Source organism: Sorghum bicolor, chromosome 4 (genome assembly GCF_000003195.3).
Source record: "Sorghum bicolor cultivar BTx623 chromosome 4, Sorghum_bicolor_NCBIv3, whole genome shotgun sequence".
Classification (NCBI taxonomy): domain Eukaryota; kingdom Viridiplantae; phylum Streptophyta; class Magnoliopsida; order Poales; family Poaceae; genus Sorghum; species Sorghum bicolor.
In genome coordinates this window covers 3,671,801-3,693,881 of record NC_012873.2, presented here as the reverse complement: position 1 = coordinate 3,693,881, position 22,081 = coordinate 3,671,801, and the positions used below count along the sequence as shown (strand labels likewise).

The window sequence follows — 22,081 nt, the reverse complement described above, 5'->3', positions numbered from 1 at the left end:
ACAAACAAATAGCCATAGCCCATAGGGACGCAACGCCTGCTCAGCCAGCCACATGCTGTTCTGATCTGCACTCAACAACACGAGAAAATAGTAAGCCACCCGTGATGACAGAGAATCATACAACAGCTACTAAGAACCAATATAAAATGTGCAATTGCGCTCATACTGTAATAACCAAGTAAGCATAATCATCAACATAATCTCAATCAATAAAAAATCACTTCCCCTCCGTTTTCGACATCATCACCAATTAAAAAAAAGGGTAATGTCGAAGAAACTAAACCCAAACGGAGGGGAAGTAATTTTTGACTATGCTATTTTGACATCACCTTTTTACCATAGCGATTTTGACTATGCTACAGTCAGTCAGTAAATTGTTGGCGACTGGTAAACAAACCCAAACAGAGGAGGTACAAAACCACGATGACCATACACAGTTACTACACACCCAAATGGAGGGTTAGTAAATTTTTGGCGACAGTTGTTCTTGTCTCTGTTTGATAGGCCATCACCACCTGAATGAATCAATTTGATAGGCCACGTTCACACTTCACAGAAGCACCTCCACCATGGCTGTTAACTTCCAGTGCTTTTGAATTCCGGTCAGCAACATGAGCCGTGACCCGAGGACCAAAGCTCCATCATGCGCCTCTGGAACCTGGGCCATGGGAAACAGCCATACACATCACTGAATCAACAGCAAGGACCAAGGACAACAGAACGTAACACCACAGGCCAAAGCAGCCAGTCAGAAGGCACCCGCCACCAGGTCGCCCTCGCCCTGTCACCACCACAACAATTGCTTTCTTATTTTTCCTGCCTCCACTTGCGCCTAAGTCCAAACCATGTACACACCTTGACTGTCAACCCGATGATTGCTCTAGATTGTAGGCGCCTTTAGGATCATGCGCTTTGCATACTATCTCACACCAATCGGGTCTTGCAGATCTTCGGCAATTGTGGCTTTCAGAGATACGCGCCTTTTCCTGCTCAACAAAAAGGGCACCTCGATTAGTGATTCTATTTTTTCTTTTTTGTCTTAGATTTGTTAGCACTAACGAGTAACGACTAAGGTTACGACAACTGGTTGTTCAAGTGAAGCTAGCAGCTAAGTGATGTCAGATCCACAGGCAGAGCCAAAAATGTGTTTTTTTTGTTAGAGGGGCCAACAATACAAATTTTATCAAAATTAGGCCAAATTCAAAAAAAATCAGTGCAACCTACACTCGCTATTGATCAGGACAATTGAGGGGTTACACGAGTGTGGCAACATATATTATGGCACATGCATGGAGCATTAAATATAGATGAAAACAAAACTTAATTGCACAGTTTGCCTGTAAATCGCGAGATGAATCTTTTAAACTTAGTTACTGACAATGTTTGTCAAATAAAAACGAAAGTGCTACAGTAGCGAAATTCAAAAAAAATTCACAACTAAACAAGGCCTATGTCAAATCAGAGCAGACTGTAGACACTCAACAAGGATGATTCAATGATGACTGGACAGAGGAAAATATTTTGTACGGCCAGGAAGCTTCGTCAGTTGGATTCCTAGTGGACCACAGCAGATAGCCACCAATGAAACATCTAGGTGTGAACAAGCGAGCTGCTGTGTTTTTTGTTGCATATAAATATAATAGAATCATAATGAAGACTTTGTTGTACCATCTAATCCTTGCCTCCATTTTTCTTTGTGGTGGACACTACTAGAAGGGATCAGCAAGATGGAACCAGCAGCCCTTCCTTCTTCTACCTTATGTTCTTCCCCGGTTACACCATATTATAACTTTGTCTAGATTGGGCACAAGTTATGAAGTTAAGCGTCTGGTTTCCATGCTAGTTTCAATAGGAAGCCATGCAGCCACTCCATTTTTCATACAAGAAGTACAACATTGGTTTACCCCTACCTGTCCTTGCCGTTTCTCTTGTGCTGCTGCTCTCCTTGGCCACCCCCATCAGTTCTTGCACGGAGCAGGAGAAGACATCTCTCCTCCAGTTCCTTGATGGGCTCTGGAAGGATTCTGGTCTCGCCAAGTCATGGCAAGAAGGAACTGATTGCTGCAAATGGGAAGGGGTCACCTGCAATGGAAACAAGACGGTCGTAGAGGTCTCTCTGCCATCTAGAGGCCTTGAAGGGAGTATCACATCTCTTGGAAACCTCACCAGCCTGCAGCATCTTAACTTGTCCTACAATTCACTGTCTGGTGACCTGCCCCTGGAATTGGTGTCATCCAGCAGTATCATTGTCCTCGACATCAGCTTTAACCATATCAGTGGGGACTTGCATGATCTACATTCTTCAACCTCTGGCCAACCTCTAAAGGTACTTAACATCTCAAGCAACTTGTTTACAGGACAGTTAACATTCACAACATGGAAGGGGATGGAGAATCTAGTGGTGCTCAATGCTAGCAACAACAGCTTTACTGGGCAGATTCCAAGTCATTTCTGTAACATATCATCAAACCTTGCTATCCTTGAACTCTGTTACAACAAACTCAGTGGCAGTATACCCCCAGGGCTCAGTAAATGCTCCAAGCTCAAAGTGCTCAAGGCTGGCCACAACTACCTCAGTGGGCCTCTCCCTGAAGAACTCTTCAATGCTACCTTGTTGGAGCATCTCTCTTTTTCCAGCAACAGTTTACATGGAATACTTGAGGGCACTCATATAGCCAAACTCACTAATCTGGTCATCCTTGATCTTGGAGAAAATAATTTCAGTGGAAAGGTACCCGATTCAATAGTTCAGCTCAAAAAATTACAGGAACTTCATTTGGGCTATAACAGCATGTCTGGGGAGCTGCCATCCACCCTGAGTAACTGCACAGATCTTACAAACATCGACCTCAAGAGCAACAATTTCAGTGGAGAACTCACAAAGGTCAATTTCTCCAACTTACCAAATCTAAAAATGTTAGATCTTATGCGGAACAACTTCAGTGGCAAAATTCCAGAAAGCATATATTCATGCTACAAACTAGCTGCACTGCGTCTATCTTATAATAATTTCCGAGGCCAGTTATCAAAGGGACTAGGCAATCTGAAGTCACTCTCGTTCCTTTCACTTGCTAGCAACAATTTTACAAATTTGGCAAATGCACTTCAGATACTAAAGAGCTCCAAAAACCTCACCACCCTTCTTATTGGGCTCAACTTCATGAATGAGACCATGCCAGATGACAGCATTGCTGGTTTTGAGAATCTACAGGTTTTGGGCATCGAAAATTGCCTATTGTTGGGGAAAGTGCCTCTTTGGATATCAAAGATAGTAAAATTGGAGGCGCTGTCTTTGCAAGGCAATCAACTAAGTGGACCGATACCAACCTGGATAAACACCCTGAACTATCTTTTCTATTTAGACCTATCAAACAACAGCCTTACAGGGGATATTCCAAAAGAATTAACGAATATGCCAATGCTAACTTCAGGGAAGACTGCAGCTGATTTGGACCCAAGGATCTTTGATCTAACAGTTTATAGTGGCCCATCACGTCAATACCGCATACCAATTGCTTTTCCTAAAGTGCTTTATCTAAGCAGTAACAGGTTCACAGGTGTGATTCCCCAAGAGATCGGTCAGTTGAATGCCCTCCTTTCACTCGATATCAGCTCAAACAACTTAACAGGACCAATCCCCACATCGATATGCAACCTCACAAACCTGCTGGCGCTAGACTTGTCCAACAATAATCTCACAGGTAGAATCCCAGCTGCATTGGAGAACCTGCACTTCCTTTCCACTTTCAACATTTCTAACAATAACCTGGAAGGGCCTATTCCAACTGGCGGCCAGTTTAGCACATTCCAGAATTCTAGCTTTGAGGGGAACCCAAAGTTATGTGGCTCTATGCTTGCCCATCGATGCAGTTCAGCTCAAGCATCTCCAGTCACCAGAAAAGAAAAAAAGAAGGTTAGTTTTGCAATTGCATTCGGCGTGTTCTTTGCAGGGATTGCCATTCTTCTGTTGCTGGGCTGTCTCCTTGTATCAATCAGGGTAAAGTGTTTAGCAGCAAAAGGTAGAAGGGAGGATAGTGGAGATGTTGAAACGACTTCAATAAATTCCAGCTCAGAGCACGAACTGGTCATGATGCCTCAAGGCAAGGGAGACAAAAACAAGCTCACATTCTCTGACATTGTGAAAGCTACAAATAACTTCAACAAGGAGAACATCATTGGGTGTGGTGGTTACGGTCTAGTGTACAAAGCCGAGCTACCTAATGGATCCAAGCTTGCAATTAAGAAGCTCAACAGTGAGATGTGCCTTATGGAAAGGGAGTTCACTGCTGAGGTTGAAGCACTCTCCATGGCCCAGCATGAAAATCTTGTGCCACTGTGGGGTTATTGCATCCATGGAAACTCTAGGTTCCTCATATATTCTTTCATGGAGAATGGCAGTTTAGATGATTGGCTTCACAACAGAGATGATGATGCTAGCACATTTCTTGACTGGCCGACGAGGTTGAGGATTGCCCAAGGAGCAAGCTGTGGTCTTTCCTATATCCATAATGTCTGCAAGCCGCACATTGTCCATCGTGACATAAAATGCAGCAACATACTGCTTGACAAAGAATTCAAAGCTTATGTGGCAGATTTTGGGCTGGCAAGAGTGATACTGCCCCACAAAACTCATGTTACGACCGAGCTGGTAGGCACTCTTGGTTACATTCCACCTGAGTATGGGCATGGGTGGGTGGCTACTTTGAGAGGTGATATATACAGCTTCGGAGTTGTCCTTCTTGAGCTACTCACAGGATTGCGACCTGTTCCAGTTCTGTCAACATCAAAAGAACTTGTCCCGTGGGTGCTGGAGATGAGGTTTCAGGGAAAGCAAATTGAGGTCCTGGATCCAATACTCCGTGGCACAGGGCATGAAGAGCAAATGCTGATGATGCTTGAAGTTGCTTGTAAGTGTGTGAATCATAAGCCTTCCATGAGGCCACCTATAATGGAAGTAGTCTCATGCCTGGAAAGCATCAATGCTGGTCTGCAGAGACAAAAGTCAACCAAGACAGAGCAGTTACCATCCAGTTACACATGATGGTACTGCAGTTAAATGAATAGGGAGAGTAGATATAATTTTCACTAGAGGTACCGGTTTGAGTTGGGCTAGTACTACACTACATCCTGTACAGTTTCTTGCACATTATAAAAATAGATTTTGAGGAAGATAAGTACGCATCCCCCACCTATTTTTTTTAAGTACTAGTAACATGTATGCTCTGGTCAGTTTGTAGAAGTATTTTGGAAAAGCAAAAGCAAGTGAAAAACGAATGTACTTGCTGAGTTGTTATACTAGCTCAAGTACTGGTACTGATGCATTAGATGCTGGGATCACTCAGCTCTTGGCTATGATGAACAAAGTTCTAAAACCACTAGGGCCTTGTTTACTTCCACTCCAAAACCCAAAACTTTTTAAGATTCCTCATCACATCGAATCTTTAGACACATGCATGGAATATTAAATATAGATAAAAATAAAAATTGCACAGTTTGGTCGAAATGTACGAGACGAATCTTTTGAGCCTAGTTAGTCTATGGTTGGACAATAATTACCACAAACAAACAAAAGTGCTACAGTGTCGCGAAGTTTTTTCGTTCAGGAACTAAACACGGCCTAGAATGGAGTGAGAATACAGAACGAGGAAATAAAAAAAATGTCTGGTTAAAGTATGAAATGGAGCGGCAGCATAATCCGTAGCACAACTTTTGGTTTTGAGACGATCACTAATGGTTGCTTGGTTTGTGGAATACCCATGCTTTGTGAGGTGGTGCGTCATGATTTTATTCCATGAATTTGGTGGAATCAACCCATTCCTCATACATAAACTAAGGCCTTGTTTAACCCAAAATTCAAAAACTTTTTAAGATTTTCCGTCACATCAAATCTTGCAGCACAAGCATGGAGCATTAAATATACATAAAAAATAACTAATTGCACAATTTACCTGTAATTTGCGAGACAAATCTTTTGAGCCTAGTTAGTCCATGGTTGGCAATACTTGCTAAATACAAACGAAAGTGCTACAATACCCAAATCCAAAAAGTTTTTAGATCTAAACAAGGCCTAAATATTAGCTTGTAAGGAATGAGGTGGTCGTGGATCAAGTTATTCCATTCCACAAACCAAACAAAAAAAAGTGAGGAGATGACATTCTTCAAACCAAACACACACTAAATGAATCTCGACATGCATTTAGATTGTGCGAAGTACCACTGTACCTGTGCTAAGTAGGAGTAACCATGCATGCAGTTTGACCCGGCGAGGTGACCAGGTCCATGCACCACGCGCCCGTGCGCCCGTACGTCCTCGACCTGCTCCTGCACGACGCGCCCATTCACACGAGGCATTCGACAGTCACCGTATCCGTAATTCCGTATCCGTATCCATCCATGGAGTCCTCAAGTGACGGGTCCTGGCGGCGGCATTTCCACGAACACCCTGAGCGCGCGGCTTCCGAGACGGCGCCGCCGCCACGCCGCATTCTCCGGTCCTCGGGATTGGCATTGCGCCGTACACCACTGACTTGGCACGCACGCGGCCGATCGGGACCGAGCGACCAACGCGGGGCGGCGAGGACACGCTGCTCGGGTGTTGGCTGTAGACTGGTCGGGGACGAGAGAGGAGCTACTGCAGAGTGCAGAGTACGCTAGTAGGCCTGACCGATAACCCAGTCATGGGTCCGAAGGTACCCCCGCCGGCGCCGCGCCTGGTGCAATTTGTTGGATGCCTAGTTGAGCGAGACGCGCGGCGACTGGGCTGCGGCTTGCCGGCGACCGTTGACGGAAGCGCCGCGGAATAAGCAGTGTTTTACAAAAGTCCCCTCCTGTTTTATTGTTTTTGGGTCAGGCCTTGTTTAGTTTCTAAAATTTTTCAAGATTTTCCGTTAAATTAAATCTTGCGGCACATGGAGTATTAAATATAGATAAAAAATAATTAATTATACAGTTTACCTATAATTTACGAGACGAATTTTTTGAGCCTAGTTAGTCCATGATTAAACAATAATTGTCAAATAAAAACGAAAGTGCTACAGTAGCTAAATCCAAAAATTTTCACGAACTAAACAAGGCCTTAGTTCATCCAAAAACCAAAAAAAATTCAAAATTCCCCGTCACATTGAATTTTGCGGCACATGCATAGAGTATTATATATATAGATGAAAACAAAAACTAATTACACAGTTTGCCTGTAAATCGCGAGATGAATCTTTTGAGCTTAGTTAGTCTATGATTAGACAATATTTACCAAATAAAAATGAAAGTGCTACAGTACCCGAAACTAAATTTTTTTGAAAACTAAACAAGGCCTCAGTTTTTTTAGAAAGTTTGGGTCAGGATATTTGGTAGAAGACCCTCGCATTTTATATGATATCCCTACCGTAAATTGGGACTAGGTATGGCCTTGTTTAGTTAAAAAAAATTTACAGCAGATTCTCCGTCACATCGAATTTTGTGGTATATGCATGGAGCATTAAATATAGATAAAAACAATAATTAACTACACAGTTTACCTGTATTTTACGAGACGAATCTTTTGAGTCTAGTTAGTCTATAATTGGATAATATTTATCAAATAAAAACGAAAGTGCTATAGTCCTCATTTTACCAAAAATTTTGGAACTAAAGAAGGTCTAGGCAGTACTCCCTTGGTCCCTAAATAGTTGATGCTACGAGATACGTGCATGTCAAATTTTGTCAAATTTGATTAGATTTATAGAAAATACATGCAACATTTATATCTCTAAATAAATTTATTAGGATAGTATACTTAACGATCTATTTAATGATACTAATTATGTATTATAAATATTAATATTTTTTATATATAGTTGTCAAAGTTAAGAAAAACTGGCTTATCAGGAAGTGAGACTGACTTCTATTTTAGAACTAAGAAAGTACTCATATTTTACATAGAGAGAAGTCTAATTTTGATGGCGTGTGCTAAGGCAAAAAAACAAAGTATAGAAATTGCTGAGTTTGGTGGCTCGGCCAAGTTTGTCTTGTTGAATACACACCATGTATAAATTAGGATAAAATTGAGGCCAAAAATCATAATTCAAGTTTGTCTTCATTAGAAAGTGGTTGATACTAAAACAATGCGGAGATAGATGTGGGGATGGACAGAGGAGGCGAGAACAAGAAGCGACATGGAGACTATAGAGCAACATGGGGATGCATGGCCAATAATCGATATTTTCGAGAGAGACCAAGATCTCTTTAAAAAGCGTGAGGTAAGCACACGAAGAACCGACTAGACCTATAGACATGAAGAAAAATAATGGGCAACAAGAGGATAAAACTGTCATACGACATTACAGATATCACTTGTTGTAGATAAGCGTGGACGAAAAACTCGAAGGTCCTTAGCTCGTTCGGGTTGTGGTTGGCTCGGCCGAGCCAAGATTTTAGCTCGTTAGCCAACTCGAGCCACCTCGCGAGCCAAACGAGCATTTCAGAGAAAAAGTCATCATAACTGATATTAATTTTGTATTACTTCATGTCTTATATTTTACAAATGGTTGATATGTTAGTTGATATGAATATTTTATTTGATTTAGTACTATTGGATATATCATTTTTATATTATTACTATTTTTAAGATTTAGACAAACGCAAATAAATATAATTTATGTACCTTTTATACCTGGCTCGCGAGCTTAACGAGCCAGCTCAAACTCGTAATAAGCGAGCCAAGCCAGCTTTTTGGCTCGTTAAGATAAGGAGTCAAGCTGAGCCACTTATGCCTCCGCTTTATTCCGCCAGAAGTCGGCTTTTATAATGTGCAACTGAATTTGAAACATACTCAACAAGAACTACCTCAACAAATAACTGCCTAAGAAACCGATTGAACCTATAGGCACGAAGAAAATTGACGGGCAAATGACGGCCAAAACTGCCAGACTGCAAAACACGATACACCAAATCCACGTGGACGTCCTGATCGTTTTCAAATTTAACACGTGTTGTGGATCATTAATGTGCAAAGTTAGGATAAAATTAAGCCAAAGATCACGGTTCAAGATATAATGAGAAAATAGTCGACACTAAGGGCTTGTTTAGCACAGCTCAACTTCACTAGTGAAGCTATTTTTTTTAGAAAATAGCTTCATGAACAACTTTATAGGTGAAGTTGAGCTATTTTAGAAAAAAATGTTTGCTAAAATAGCTTCACCAACTACTTTATGCATAGATGAGAGATAGAAATGAGGGAGAGAGCTGCAATAAGCTACTTTTTTCAGCTTCAAGAGAAGAAAAACAGCTTCACCTATGAAACTGTTTTAGAAATAAGTGTTTAATAAAAAAACAGCTCCCTGTACACAGACCCTAAGACAACGTATGCTGAGATGGACGACCGGGGATGGCCGTCCATCCACATCCAGTTCATGCACATGCAATGAGCGCGCTGACCAACCGCATGGAGTTGGAGTTGGAGTGGGAAGGCCGTGCCCGTGTCGTCTACGCGCATGCCGTTGCCGTGGTTTCTGCATCCCTGCCGTGCTTCCACTCATGTCTGGCTGCAGGAAGCCGAGGTAGTCCGAGCCGACACGCCAGGCGCTCGCTCCTCAGCTGCTCTGCTAACAGGTTCCTCTGCAATTGGCTCTGGACCTGGTACATTTGTAACCCTGCGAAAAATAAACAAACAGTGTGTGTGAATGGAAGGAGCAGAGCAGACAAGACCCAAAGTGTTCTTCTAAGAAAAAGACTCAGAAAGGGACGCAGCGCTAGCTCAGCTCTGCTTAACTCAGAAAGGGAGCCTCGACAGTGTTTAGTGCCATCCACTTGCTGTTCTGCAGTCGACACAACGAGAAAATAGTAGGCACCCGGCACCCGTGATGACAGATAATCATACAACGACCACTACGAAATGTGCAACTGCACCCACTAACCAGGCAAGCAATCATCATCAACAAGAACATGATCAAGATGCCCTGGAAAAACACGAAATCTTTAGCATTACTACCTGAAAATTTCCGATAGGCCGTGTTTCACAGCAGCTTGCTTCAGGGAACTCCACTCTCCGGTGCTGCTTCAAATCTCAGTCGGCCAGTCCTCATGCACAAGCTGCTCTGCCCAGTTTACTTCCAGGCTTCCAGCCAGAGCCGAGGTTCATCACGCACCTGTGGAACAGGGGGCGTGGGGGACAGCTGCAAACGTGCACAACTGCATCAGCTGCAAGGATAACAGAAAGTAAACGCCTCGGGCAAGGCGGCTAATTAGACAAAGAATAGTACACCAGGTCGCCCTTAGCCACCACCATGTTGATACCTTGACCGCGGCGCCGATGATTGATCTAAATTATGTGCCTTTTCCTGTTCAACAAATAGGGTGTAGGACATGCGATGCCAGATCCTGAGACAAGGTAAATTCATGCAGGCTCTGTGTTTACTGTAGAGTGAGTCTGGCAAAACAGGTTATGTCAGATCAGGTAAATCATGTCAAACTGTAATAATTCAACACGGATTGATTCAAAGATGACTGGGAAAAGACATACTTTGCGCGACCAGGAAGCGTGGTCAGTTGGACTTCTTAATTGATCATACAAGTTAGCCACCAATGAAATGTCAAAGTTCTAACAAGTGAGCTGCGGTGTCTACTGCATAAAATACAATATAGGTACGAGTAAATTGTTATAGCATCTAATCCTTCACTCCATTTTTCTCTCTGCTAACCACACCAAGAAGGGATCAGAAAGATGTAAGAGAGGGCTTCCTCCTCCTCCTCCTACCTTATGCTCTTCCCTGATTAGACCATTTGGTGCTGCCTAGACAGGACACAGGTTCAGCATCTGCTTTCCATGCTTGTATCGAAAAGAAGCCATGCAGCCGCTCCATTTTTCATACAAGAAATACAGGAGTAGATTACCCATACCAGTCCTTGCCATTGCTCTTGTGCTGCTGGTCTCTTTGGCCACCCCTACAAGTTCCTGCACAGAGCAGGAGAAGACATCTCTCCTCCAATTCCTTGCTGGGCTCTCGAAGGTTTCTGGTCTCGCCAAGTCATGGAAGGAAGAAGGCACTGATTGCTGCCAATGGCAAGGGATCACCTGCAACGGTAACAAGGCGGTCACTCAGGTCTCTCTGCCATCTAGAGGCCTTGAAGGGTCAATCAGACCTTCTCTTGGTAACCTCACTAGCTTACAGCACCTTAACTTGTCCTACAACTCACTGTCCGGTGGCCTGCCGCTAGAATTGGTGTCGTCCAGCAGCATCATCGTCCTGGACGTCAGCTTCAACCACCTCACTGGAGACCTGCATGAGCTGCCATCTTCAACCCCTGGCCAGCCTCTAAAGGTACTTAATATCTCAAGCAACTTGTTTACAGGGCAGTTTACATCCACAACATGGAAGGGGATGGAGAATCTAGTCGCACTCAATGCCAGCAACAACAGCTTTACTGGGAAGATTCCAAGTCATTTCTGTAACATATCACAAAACTTTGCTATCCTTGAACTCTGTTACAACAAACTCAGTGGCAGTATTCCCCCAGGACTCGGTAATTGCTCCAAGCTCAAAGTGCTCAAGGCTGGCCACAACCACCTCAGTGGGGGTCTCCCTGATGAACTCTTCAATGCTACCTTGTTGGAGCATCTCTCTTTTTCCAGCAACAGTTTACATGGAATTCTTGAGGGCACACATATAGCCAAACTCAGTAATCTGGTCATCCTTGATCTTGGAGAAAATAATTTCAGGGGAAAGCTACCCGATTCCATAGTTCAGCTCAAGAAATTGCAGGAACTTCATTTGGGCTATAACAGCATGTCTGGGGAGCTGCCATCCACCCTGAGCAACTGCACAAATCTCACAAACATCGACCTCAAGAACAACAATTTCAGTGGAGAACTCACCAAGGTCATTTTCTCCAACTTACCCAATCTAAAAATCTTAGATCTCAGGAAGAACAACTTCAGTGGCAAAATTCCAAAAAGCATATATTCATGCCACAGACTAGCTGCGCTGCGTCTATCTTTTAATAATTTCCAAAGCCAGTTATCAAAGGGACTAGGCAATCTGAAGTCACTCTCCTTCCTTTCACTTACTGGCAATAGTTTTACAAATTTGACAAATGCACTTCAGATACTAAAGAGCTCCAAAAACCTCGCTACCCTTCTTATTGGGCTGAACTTCATGAACGAGAGCATGCCAGATGATGAAAGCATTGACGGTTTTGAGAATCTTCAGGTTCTTTCCTTAAGTGCATGCTCATTGTTGGGGAAAATACCTTATTGGTTATCAAAGCTAACAAATTTGCAGATGTTATTTTTAGATGACAATCAACTAACTGGGCCGATTCCTGACTGGATCAGCAGCCTAAACTTCCTGTTCTATCTAGACATATCAAATAACAGTCTGACTGGGGGAATTCCTACGGCACTAACAGAGATGCCGATGCTAAAATCAGAGAAGACTGCAGCACTTTTAGATTCAAGAGTCTTTGAAGTACCAATTTATTTAGATTACACACTTCAGTACCGCAAGGTGAATGCTTTTCCAAAAGTTCTCAATCTAGGAAACAATAACTTCATTGGTGTGATCCCTCCAGAGATCGGTCTTTTAGAAGAGCTCCTTTCACTTAATTTGAGCTTCAACAAACTATATGGGGATATCCCCCAATCGATCTGCAACCTCACAAACTTGCTGGTGCTAGACTTGTCAAGCAACAATCTAACTGGTGCAATCCCTGGAGCACTGAACAATCTACACTTCCTTACTGAATTCAACGTTTCTTTCAATGACCTAGAAGGGCCTGTGCCGACCATAGGCCAGTTGAGTACATTTACAAATTCGAGCTTTGGTGGCAACCCGAAGCTCTGTGGTCCTATGCTTATTCAGCAGTGTAGTTCAGCTGGAGCACCTTTCATCTCTAAGAAAAAAGTACATGACAAGACAACTATATTTGCACTTGCATTTGGTGTATTTTTTGGAGGTGTTGCCATCCTGTTAGTGCTAGCTCGCCTCCTAGTCTTGTTCCGGGGTAAAAGTTTCAGCACCAGAAATAGGAGCAACAATAATAGTGATATAGAAGCGGTATCATTCAACTCCAATTCAGGGCACTCGTTGGTGATGGTGCCAGGAAGCAAGGGAGTTGAAAACAAGCTCACATTCACCGACATTGTGAAGGCAACAAATAACTTTGGGAAGGAGAACATCATTGGGTGTGGAGGTTATGGACTGGTATTCAAGGCCGAGCTACCTGATGGATCCAAGCTTGCAATTAAGAAGCTCAATGGTGAGATGTGCCTTGTGGAAAGGGAGTTCACCGCTGAGGTTGAAGCACTTTCCATGGCTCAGCATGAAAATCTTGTGCCATTGTGGGGTTATTGCATTCATGGAAACTCTAGGTTCCTCATATATTCTTTCATGGAGAATGGCAGCCTGGATGATTGGCTTCACAACAGGGATGACGATGCCAGCACATTTCTTGACTGGCCGACAAGGCTGAAGATTGCCCAAGGAGCAAGCCGTGGCCTTTCCTACATCCATAATGTCTGCAAGCCACACATTGTCCATCGTGACATCAAATGCAGCAACATCCTAATTGACAAAGAATTCAAAGCTTATGTTGCAGATTTTGGGCTGTCAAGACTGATCCTGCCAAATAGAACTCATGTTACGACCGAGCTAGTTGGCACTCTTGGTTATATTCCCCCTGAGTATGGGCATGGGTGGGTGGCTACTCTGAGAGGTGATATATACAGCTTCGGAGTTGTCCTACTTGAGCTACTCACAGGATTGCGACCTGTTCCAGTCCTGTCAACATCAAAAGAAATTGTCCCGTGGGTGCTGGAGATGAGGTCTCATGGAAAGCAGATTGAGGTCCTGGATCCAACACTCCATGGCGCAGGGCATGAAGAGCAAATGCTGATGATGCTTGAAGCTGCTTGTAAGTGTGTGAACCATAATCCTCTCATGAGGCCCACTATAATGGAAGTAGTATCATGCCTGGAAAGCATCGATGCTGGTCTGCGGCAAAAGTCAGCCAAGAAATAATGCAGTAAGCATCTAGTTACACATGATGATGATGCAGTTAGGTGAATAGAGTAAATATACTTTTCTCTACTTTTTCACTAGAGGTACCAATTTGAGTTCGACTAGTATTACAGTGCATTCTATACAGTCTCTTGCACATTATAAGTACCTACTTCTTTTTCTTGAAGTAGTACCATGTATGCTCTGATAAGTTTCTGGACTATTGTGGCAAAGCAAAAGCAAGTGAAATACTAATATTCTCTCTGAGTTGTTACTAGCTCATACTAATGCATTAGATGCTGTGATCACTCAGCTCTTGGCTATGATGAACAAAAGGTCTGGTTAAAGTATGAAATGGAGTATCAGCGTAATATGTAGCATAACATTTGGTTTTGAGAAAATCACCAAACGATTATTGACATGTATTTGGACCATGAGAAGTACCACTGTACCTATAACCATGCATGCAGAAGTTTGACACGGCGAGGAGACCAGGTCCTTGCAGCATGCGGCCGTGTGCTCAACGTCCTCGACCTGCTTGACGCGCCCATTCACACGAGTCATTCGACAGCCACCGTATGGAGCCCTCAACGGCCCAACCCAAGTGACGGGTCCTAGCGGCGGCATTTCCACAAACACCCTGAGCGTGCAGCTTCCAAGACGGCGGCGCCACGTTCCCTGCCGCCCAGTATCGGCATTGCGTCCTGCAGCACTAGGCTGGGCACGCACGCGGCCTACTGCAGAGTGCGGAGTTCGCTAATGCATTAATATGTGTTTTTTATCCGATATAATGCATATAGCACAAAAAAAAACCCAGTATAAATGATGAAAATTCAGTGCGCTGTTTTTTTTAATAAATGTATTAATATTTGTTAATACTGTATGAAGTGTATATATTACAATTTGTACCAAGGAGTTCATGCGACATTTTAGTACCCAAAGCTAAGAACCATGGATAGGAAATTTGGCTTCCGCGTTTTTTTTTTTTTTGAGAACGTCTAGGTACAAATACAAGAAACGAAATCGTGGTATCTGATTTGCAAGTTGTTTTTCACCATTTTATTTCTCGTACCGTGATCCTAACGACAGAACAAGGTCCCACGCGTGCCATGTTTCATATTTTTTTTTTCGCGAACGTGCTTTGATTTCCTTGCACGTGTGCCATGTTTTATAGTCAAGAAAAAGATAATATAAACATGTGAATCCTACAGGTCATATTCACACAGGTCTAGTAAACTAAAACTTGGCAGGCCAACTATCCAAACACTCTTTGCAGCTCTACATTTTGGTATTGGCCAAGGTTTTTTCCGTGGCAAACCAAGCATTAATTTACAAATTTGGCCATAACCAAGATTTGGCTCAACCATGCACCTCCACGTTTGCTGTGGGTCCCGTCTCCATCCAGTCGGTGCAAGTGCAATGCAATGAGCCCGCTGACCGACGACCGCGTGGAGTTGGAGTTGGAGTGGGAAGGCCGCGTCCTCCACGCGCATGCTGAAGCCGTTGCATGCCGTGGCTTCTGCTGGCTGCTGCATCATCCTGCCGTGGTTTCAGAGAGTCCGAGCAGACACGCCAGGCACTCGCCCTTCACCTTCAGCTCCCAGCTGAGCAGGTTCCTCTGCGATTGGCTCTGAATCCTGACAGCCGGATTATTAGTAACATAGATAGATAGATAGATACGTCTGCGAAAAATAAACAAATAGTGTGTGAACTGTGAATGCAAGAAAACAAGACCCAAAAGTGTTCTTCTAAGAAAAATACACAGAAAGGGACGCATTGTTAGCTCAGCTCAGCTCAGCAGGCTCTTTAAACCTCCACAGTGTTTAGTGCTATCCACTTGCTGTTCTGCAGTCACAACACCACGAGAAAATAGCAGCCACCCGCCCACCCGTGATGATAGATCATCATACAACGACGGGACGACCACTAAGAAATGTGCAACTGCACCCACTAACGGACTAACCAAGCAGTCAATCATATCATCATCAACATGAATATGATCAAGATGCCCAGAAAACACACACACACACACACACACACACACGAGATCTTTAGAATCACTACCTGAATAATTTCGATAGGTCGTGTTCATTCATGCGCTCCACTCTCCGGGGGCTGCTTCAAATCTCAGCCTGCCTGCCTGCCTGTCATCGTGCACAAGACGCTGCCCAGTTTACTTCCAGCCAGAGCCGAGGTCCATCACGCACCAGTGGAACGGGGGAGAGGGGCATGGAAAACAGCCGCAAACGTGCACATCACTGCATAAGCTGCAACTGCAAGGATAACAGAAAGTAAACGCCTCGGGGCCGAGGCAGCCAATCAGACAAAGAGTAGGGCTCCAGGTCGTCCTTAGCTAGCCACCATCATCATCATCAACCTCTCTGCCTTTCTTATTTCTCCAGCCTCCACTTGCAAAAAATGCTTTCTCCAAAGTTTAAACCATGTTGATACCCTGACCGCAGCGCCGATGATTGATCTAAATTATTGTACGCGCGCCCTGGAGTGAGGCTCTCCATGTACTGTAGTGTCTCTTCTCGATAATCTTGAAGATCTTCAGTGTCTTTGGGAACCGTGCAACTTTTCCAGATTCCTGTTAACAAGAAAAGGGGTGCATTATTATGTATAAAAATGGAAACATTCATCAAGCGGTGGACAACAGGTTGGCTAGCTGAAGCTGGTAGGACAAGTGGTGCCGTATCCTGATATCAGATAAAAAAGGCAGGCTGTGTATCGAGTCAAATCTGTCACAAGAAGTTATGTGTGATCAGGTAAATCATGGCAGTCTGTAATAATAATTCAGCCAGGATTGTTTAATGATGATCCGGAGAAGGCAAATATTTTATACGGCAAGAAGCTTGTTCAGATGGATCAGCTTGCCACCAATGAAAATGTCAAAGTGTGAACATGCAGGCTGCTTCGTCTGGTGTATAAAATAGAACCATAATCAGCATTTTGTTGTAGCATATAATCCTTGACTCCATTTTTCTTTGGGTGGCCACGGCTATCAAGGGACCAGCAAGCAGAGCCAAGAGCCGCCTCCTACTACTTCTGTCTCATGCTCTTCCCTGTTTAGACCATTGGTAGTTCGTCTAAAGAGGGCATAACTTAAGCATCTGGTTCCCATGCAAGTTTCAAACTTTCAATAGGAAGCCATGCAGCCACTCCACTTTTCATACAAGAGGAACCAAAACAGATTTCACATACCTTCCATTGGCCTTACCCTTGTGCTGCTCATCTCCTTGACGCCTTGCACCAGTTCCTCCTGCATGGAGCTGGAGAGGACATCCCTCCTCCAGTTCCTCTCGGAGCTCTCGCAGGATGCTGGTCTCACCAAGCTTTGGCAAGGTACTGACTGCTGCAAATGGGAAGGAATCACCTGCAACCAAAACGGGACAGTCAGTGCTGTCTCGCTGCCTTACAGGGGCCTTGAGGGGCATATCTCACAGTCCCTTGGCAACCTCACTGGCTTGCAGCGTCTTAACTTGTCCTACAATTCGCTGTTCGGTGACCTGCCGCTCGGATTGGTGTCATCCACAAGCATCATCGTCCTCGACGTCAGCTTCAACCAGCTCAATGGAGACCTGCATGAGCTGCCATCTTCAACCCTGGGCCAGCCTCTACAGGTACTTAACATCTCAAGCAACTTGTTTACAGGGCAGCTTACATCCACATCATGGGGGATGCAGAATCTGATTGCATTGAATGCCAGCAATAACAGCTTTACTGGGCAGATTCCAAGTCATTTCTGTAACATAGCACCATCTTTTGCTGTGCTTGAACTCAGTTACAACAAATTCAGTGGCAGTATCCCCCCAGGGCTTGGTAATTGCTCCATGCTCAGAGTACTCAAGGCTGGCCACAACAACCTCAGTGGGACTCTCCCCCATGAACTTTTCAATGCTACCTCGTTGGAATATCTCTCTTTTTCCAGCAACTGTTTACATGGAATACTTGATGGTACACATATAGCCAAACTCTCTAATCTGGTTGTCCTTGATCTTGGAGAAAACAATTTCAGCGACAAGATACCTGATTCCATAGGTCAACTCAAGAGATTGCGAGAACTTCATTTGGACTATAATAGCATGTTTGGGGAGCTGCCATCAACCCTGAGCAACTGCACAAATCTCATAGCTATAGACCTTAAGAGCAACAGTTTCAGTGGTGAACTCTCCAAGGTTAATTTCAGCAATATGCCCAATCTAAGAACCATAGATCTTATGCTGAATAATTTCAGTGGCAAAATTCCAGAAAGCATATACTCCTGTAGAAACCTGACTGCACTACGGCTATCTTCGAATAAGTTCCATGGACAGTTATCAGAAGGACTAGGCAATCTGAAGTCCCTCTCGTTCCTGTCGCTTGCAAACAACAGTCTTTCAAATATAGCAAATGCACTTCAGATACTAAGGACCTCCAAGAACCTGACCACACTTCTTTTTGGGATCAATTTCTTTAACGAAACCATACCAGATGATGCCGAAACTTATGGTTTTGAGAATCTTCAGTTTATGGACATCGGAAATTGCCTCCTATTGGGGGAAATACCTCTTTGGATATCAAAGTTAGTAAATTTGGAAATATTGGTTTTAAATGGCAATCAACTCAGTGGACCTATACCAACCTGGATCGACACACTGGACAACCTTTTCTATTTAGACATATCAAACAACAGCCTTACAGGGGAAATTCCGAAAGAATTAATGAATATGCCAATGCTAACTTCAGATAAGACTGCAGCTCATTTGGATGCAAGCGTCTTTGATCTGCCAGTTTATGATGGTCCATCACGTCAATACCGCATACCGATTGCTATTCCTAAAGTTTTAAATCTAAACACAAACAAGTTCACAGGTCTGATTCCCCCAGAGATTGGTCAGTTGAAAGCCCTCCTTTCATTTGATGTCAGCTCCAACAACTTAACTGGACCAATCCCCCCATCTATCTGCAATCTCACAAACCTGCTGGTGCTAGATTTATCCAACAATAATCTCACGGGTAAAATCCCAGTTGCATTGGAGAACCTGCACTACCTTTCCACATTCAACATTTCTAACAATGACCTAGAAGGGCCTATTCCAACTGGTGGCCAATTTAGTACATTTCAGAATTCCAGCTTTTTGGGGAATCCGAAGTTGTGTGGCTCTATGCTTGGTCATCGATGCGATTCAGCTGATGTACCTCTGGTATCCACAGAAGGAAGAGATAAGAAGGCCATTGTTGCAATTTCAATTGGCGTGTTCTTTGCAGCAATTGCCATTCTTTTGTTGCTGTGGCGTGTCCTTGTCTCAATCAAGGCTAACAATCTAACAGCCCAAAGTCGAAGAGAGGATAATGGAGATTTTGAAACATTTTCATTCAACTCCAGCTCAGAGCATGAACTGATCATGATGACACGAGGAATGGGAGAAGAAAGCAAGCTCACATTCTCTGACATTGTAAAAGCTACAAATAACTTCAACAAAGAAAACATTATTGGGTGTGGTGGCTATGGTCTAGTCTACAAGGCTGAGCTACCTGATGGCTGCAAGCTCGCCATCAAGAAGCTCAATGGTGAAATGTGCTTGATGGAAAGGGAGTTCACTGCAGAGGTTGAAGCACTGTCCATGGCTAAGCATGACCATCTTGTGCCACTGTGGGGATACTGCATCCAGGGAAGCTCAAGGTTCCTCATATACTCCTACATGGAGAATGGCAGCCTGGACGATTGGCTTCACAACAGGGATGACGATGCCAGCACATTTCTTGACTGGCCAACAAGGCTCAGGATTGCGCAAGGAGCAAGCCGTGGCCTTTCTTATATCCATAATGACTGCAAACCTCACATTGTGCACCGTGACATCAAATGCAGCAACATCCTACTTGACAAAGAATTAAAAGCTTATGTTGCAGATTTTGGACTGTCAAGGTTGATCCTTTCGAACAAAACCCATGTCACGACAGAGTTGGTTGGCACTCTAGGTTACATCCCCCCTGAGTATGCGCATGGATGGGTGGCCACTTTGAGAGGTGATATATACAGCTTCGGAGTTGTCCTTCTTGAGCTGCTCACAGGGTTGCGACCTGTTCCAGTCCAGACAACATCAAAAGAACTTGTCCCATGGGTGCTGGAGATGAGCTCTCAGGGAAAGGAAGTTGATGTCCTGGATCCAACACTCTATGGCACAGGGCATGAAGAGCAAATGCTTAAGGTGCTTGAGGTTGCTTGCAAATGTGTGAACAATAACCCTAGCATGAGGCCACATATCATGGAAGTAGTTACACGCCTGGAAAGCATCAATGTTGGCCTGCAGACACAAAAGTCAGTCAAGACAATACAGTTAGCCAGTTATACGTGAGAATATTGTAAATTCATGCATAGAGTACATGTATCTTTAACAAGAGGTACTACTTTTGAGTTCTACTAGTGTTATAGTGTCCTGTACAATTTTGCACATACTGAGACCTGTGTACTTCTTTGAGTAAAGAATCCATCTGGACCATACGCCATTCCCTTCTTTATCATGAGGTGATATGTAACATGTATGCTGTTTAGTTTTCTCAAGCATTGTGAAGAAAGAAGTAAACAAAAAAAATGTCAAGCTCATTGAGTACCTTACTAACCCAAGTACTGACAGTAATGCTCCTAGTGCTGTCTGCTGTTACTCAGATCTTGGGTAATCACAAAAAAAAAAGGTTTTTGGGTTCTGATTCACAGATTTCACAAAGCACTGGAGCTTAAGAGTAGGATATGACTAAAAGCAAACAATTTGTGGTTCAGAATGAGAGCATTATAAGATGTCTGATCGTCAATTGGGATCAAACGGCTGAACCCAAGACTATTTCCGAAACGAAGTGGCCACCAGTGCGTAACTCCTCGCCACGATCAAGCAAATCGCCGACTTTTGGATAGAGGCGGGAGCGCGCCACCTAGGAGAGTTAGTCCGCGAGTAATCGCCATGTGTAATCAGGCTAGGAAGGCTGCACCTTTTGTATACTTTATTATCCGTAGCGCGCCCGTGTGCGTTGTAAAACATCTTCTTCTTAAATACAAAGATATGAAAAACTTTTGCGTATTCGAGAAAAAAAAACTGGCTGAACAGAGTGTAGAACAGTTTCTTTAAAAAAACATAGTGTAGAACAGTGTAGGATTAGGATCACAAGCTAACATGACTATGCATTCCAACAACCCAAAGCATGCAACTATGCATAAGATGTCTAATCCATTGCAGCGCACAGTATCCACCTGCAGCATACCAGGAAGCTTGGAGTGTCCCTCGGCCTGTTCGATTTCAACACGCCAGCCCCGCACGAACCTCAGGACGGCCGCCCTTGTCGTCCAATGAAGCCACTTGGGTGACGGAATCCAATTCAAACGGTGGCATTTCATCGAACAGCCTGAGCGCGCTGCTTCCGGGACGGCAGCGCCTTGTTCGATCCGCTCCCAAAGGATCAATGCCCATTGCCCAGGACCGGCGTTGTGTCGGGCAGCACGAGGGCGTCGACGAAGGCGCGAGGGAAATGAACTCGAGGTCCCAGGTCACGGCGCGCGGATGGTGTTGGTGGTTGGAGAGGGAGGAGCTACTGCAGAACTCACTTGGTGGTGATTGCCGCCCACCCGACGATCAGAGGATGGGAACGAGGTCGCGGGCGAAGGGCGATGGCACAGTGGCTAACAGCGTGATGTCTACTCAACATTGCACGAGGCGTGTGGGCGGTGTGGCGGTGGGACCTTGGGGATTGCAGGCGGTGGCCGATGGCGGCACGACCTCGTTGGCCGCCATGCCGCCGGACAACAGATTTACTAGTAACCTTTTTTTTTTTTGCAAAAGTCCCTACTATTAATTGTGATCCGATGTTTTTCTTTTGCATATAATCACCAATTTTTTATACTTCTATTTTTAAACATGGCCCTACAATTTACATAATACCCTATATTCATCAAAAATTAACATGTCTGCTCTAATTCTAGTTGAGGTCTTTTTTGGCTGTATTTATGTGGATGTGATAGAAACTTAATTAATTTTCACTTTAATTATCTCCAATATCAAAGTGAATACGAGTATATTCAAACAAACACTAAGGTCTCCAACAGTCTATGCATAATGTCACCCAAATCCAAAATGCATTGT

General features: G+C 43.9%; 2 protein-coding genes and 3 long non-coding RNA genes across 5 annotated transcripts; 2 read left to right on the top strand and 3 right to left on the bottom strand.

Annotated features, from left to right (window-relative positions):
- Nucleotides 143-6,788, bottom strand: LOC110434694. Its single transcript, XR_002452330.1, has 2 exons — nt 6,223-6,788; nt 143-986 (listed from the first exon to the last, which is right to left on the bottom strand). It is a non-coding gene; the product is annotated as an uncharacterized LOC110434694 (long non-coding RNA).
- Nucleotides 1,316-5,289, top strand: LOC8076071 (tyrosine-sulfated glycopeptide receptor 1). Its single transcript, XM_002453277.2, has one exon. The coding sequence runs from the start codon at nt 1,859-1,861 to the stop codon at nt 5,039-5,041; it is 3,183 nt and encodes a 1,060-aa protein (XP_002453322.1). The 5' UTR covers nt 1,316-1,858; the 3' UTR covers nt 5,042-5,289.
- LOC110434428 lies at nt 9,221-10,138 on the bottom strand. The gene is made up of 2 exons (XR_002451926.1): nt 9,965-10,138; nt 9,221-9,626 (listed from the first exon to the last, which is right to left on the bottom strand). It is a non-coding gene; the product is annotated as an uncharacterized LOC110434428 (long non-coding RNA).
- LOC8076069 (tyrosine-sulfated glycopeptide receptor 1) lies at nt 10,284-20,459 on the top strand. Its single transcript, XM_021460299.1, has 2 exons — nt 10,284-12,256; nt 17,227-20,459. Exons 1-2 carry the CDS (start codon nt 10,821-10,823, stop codon nt 20,306-20,308), a joined length of 4,518 nt encoding a protein of 1,505 aa, XP_021315974.1. The 5' UTR covers nt 10,284-10,820; the 3' UTR covers nt 20,309-20,459.
- LOC110435024 lies at nt 15,090-17,537 on the bottom strand. Its single transcript, XR_002452679.1, has 3 exons — nt 17,429-17,537; nt 16,035-17,346; nt 15,090-15,607 (listed from the first exon to the last, which is right to left on the bottom strand). It is a non-coding gene; the product is annotated as an uncharacterized LOC110435024 (long non-coding RNA).

What these genes read in the sequence shown, in the direction of transcription:
- LOC8076071 (XM_002453277.2), top strand. Translation starts at nt 1,859, where the DNA reads ATGCAGCCACTCCATTTTTCATACAAGAAGTACAACATTGGTTTACCC.
- LOC8076069 (XM_021460299.1), top strand. Translation starts at nt 10,821, where the DNA reads ATGCAGCCGCTCCATTTTTCATACAAGAAATACAGGAGTAGATTACCC. An exon ending in AAGCTAACAAATTTGCAGAT is followed by an intron (nt 12,257 to 17,226) that starts GTTATTTTTAGA and finishes GCCTTGCACCAG; the next exon opens with TTCCTCCTGCATGGAGCTGG.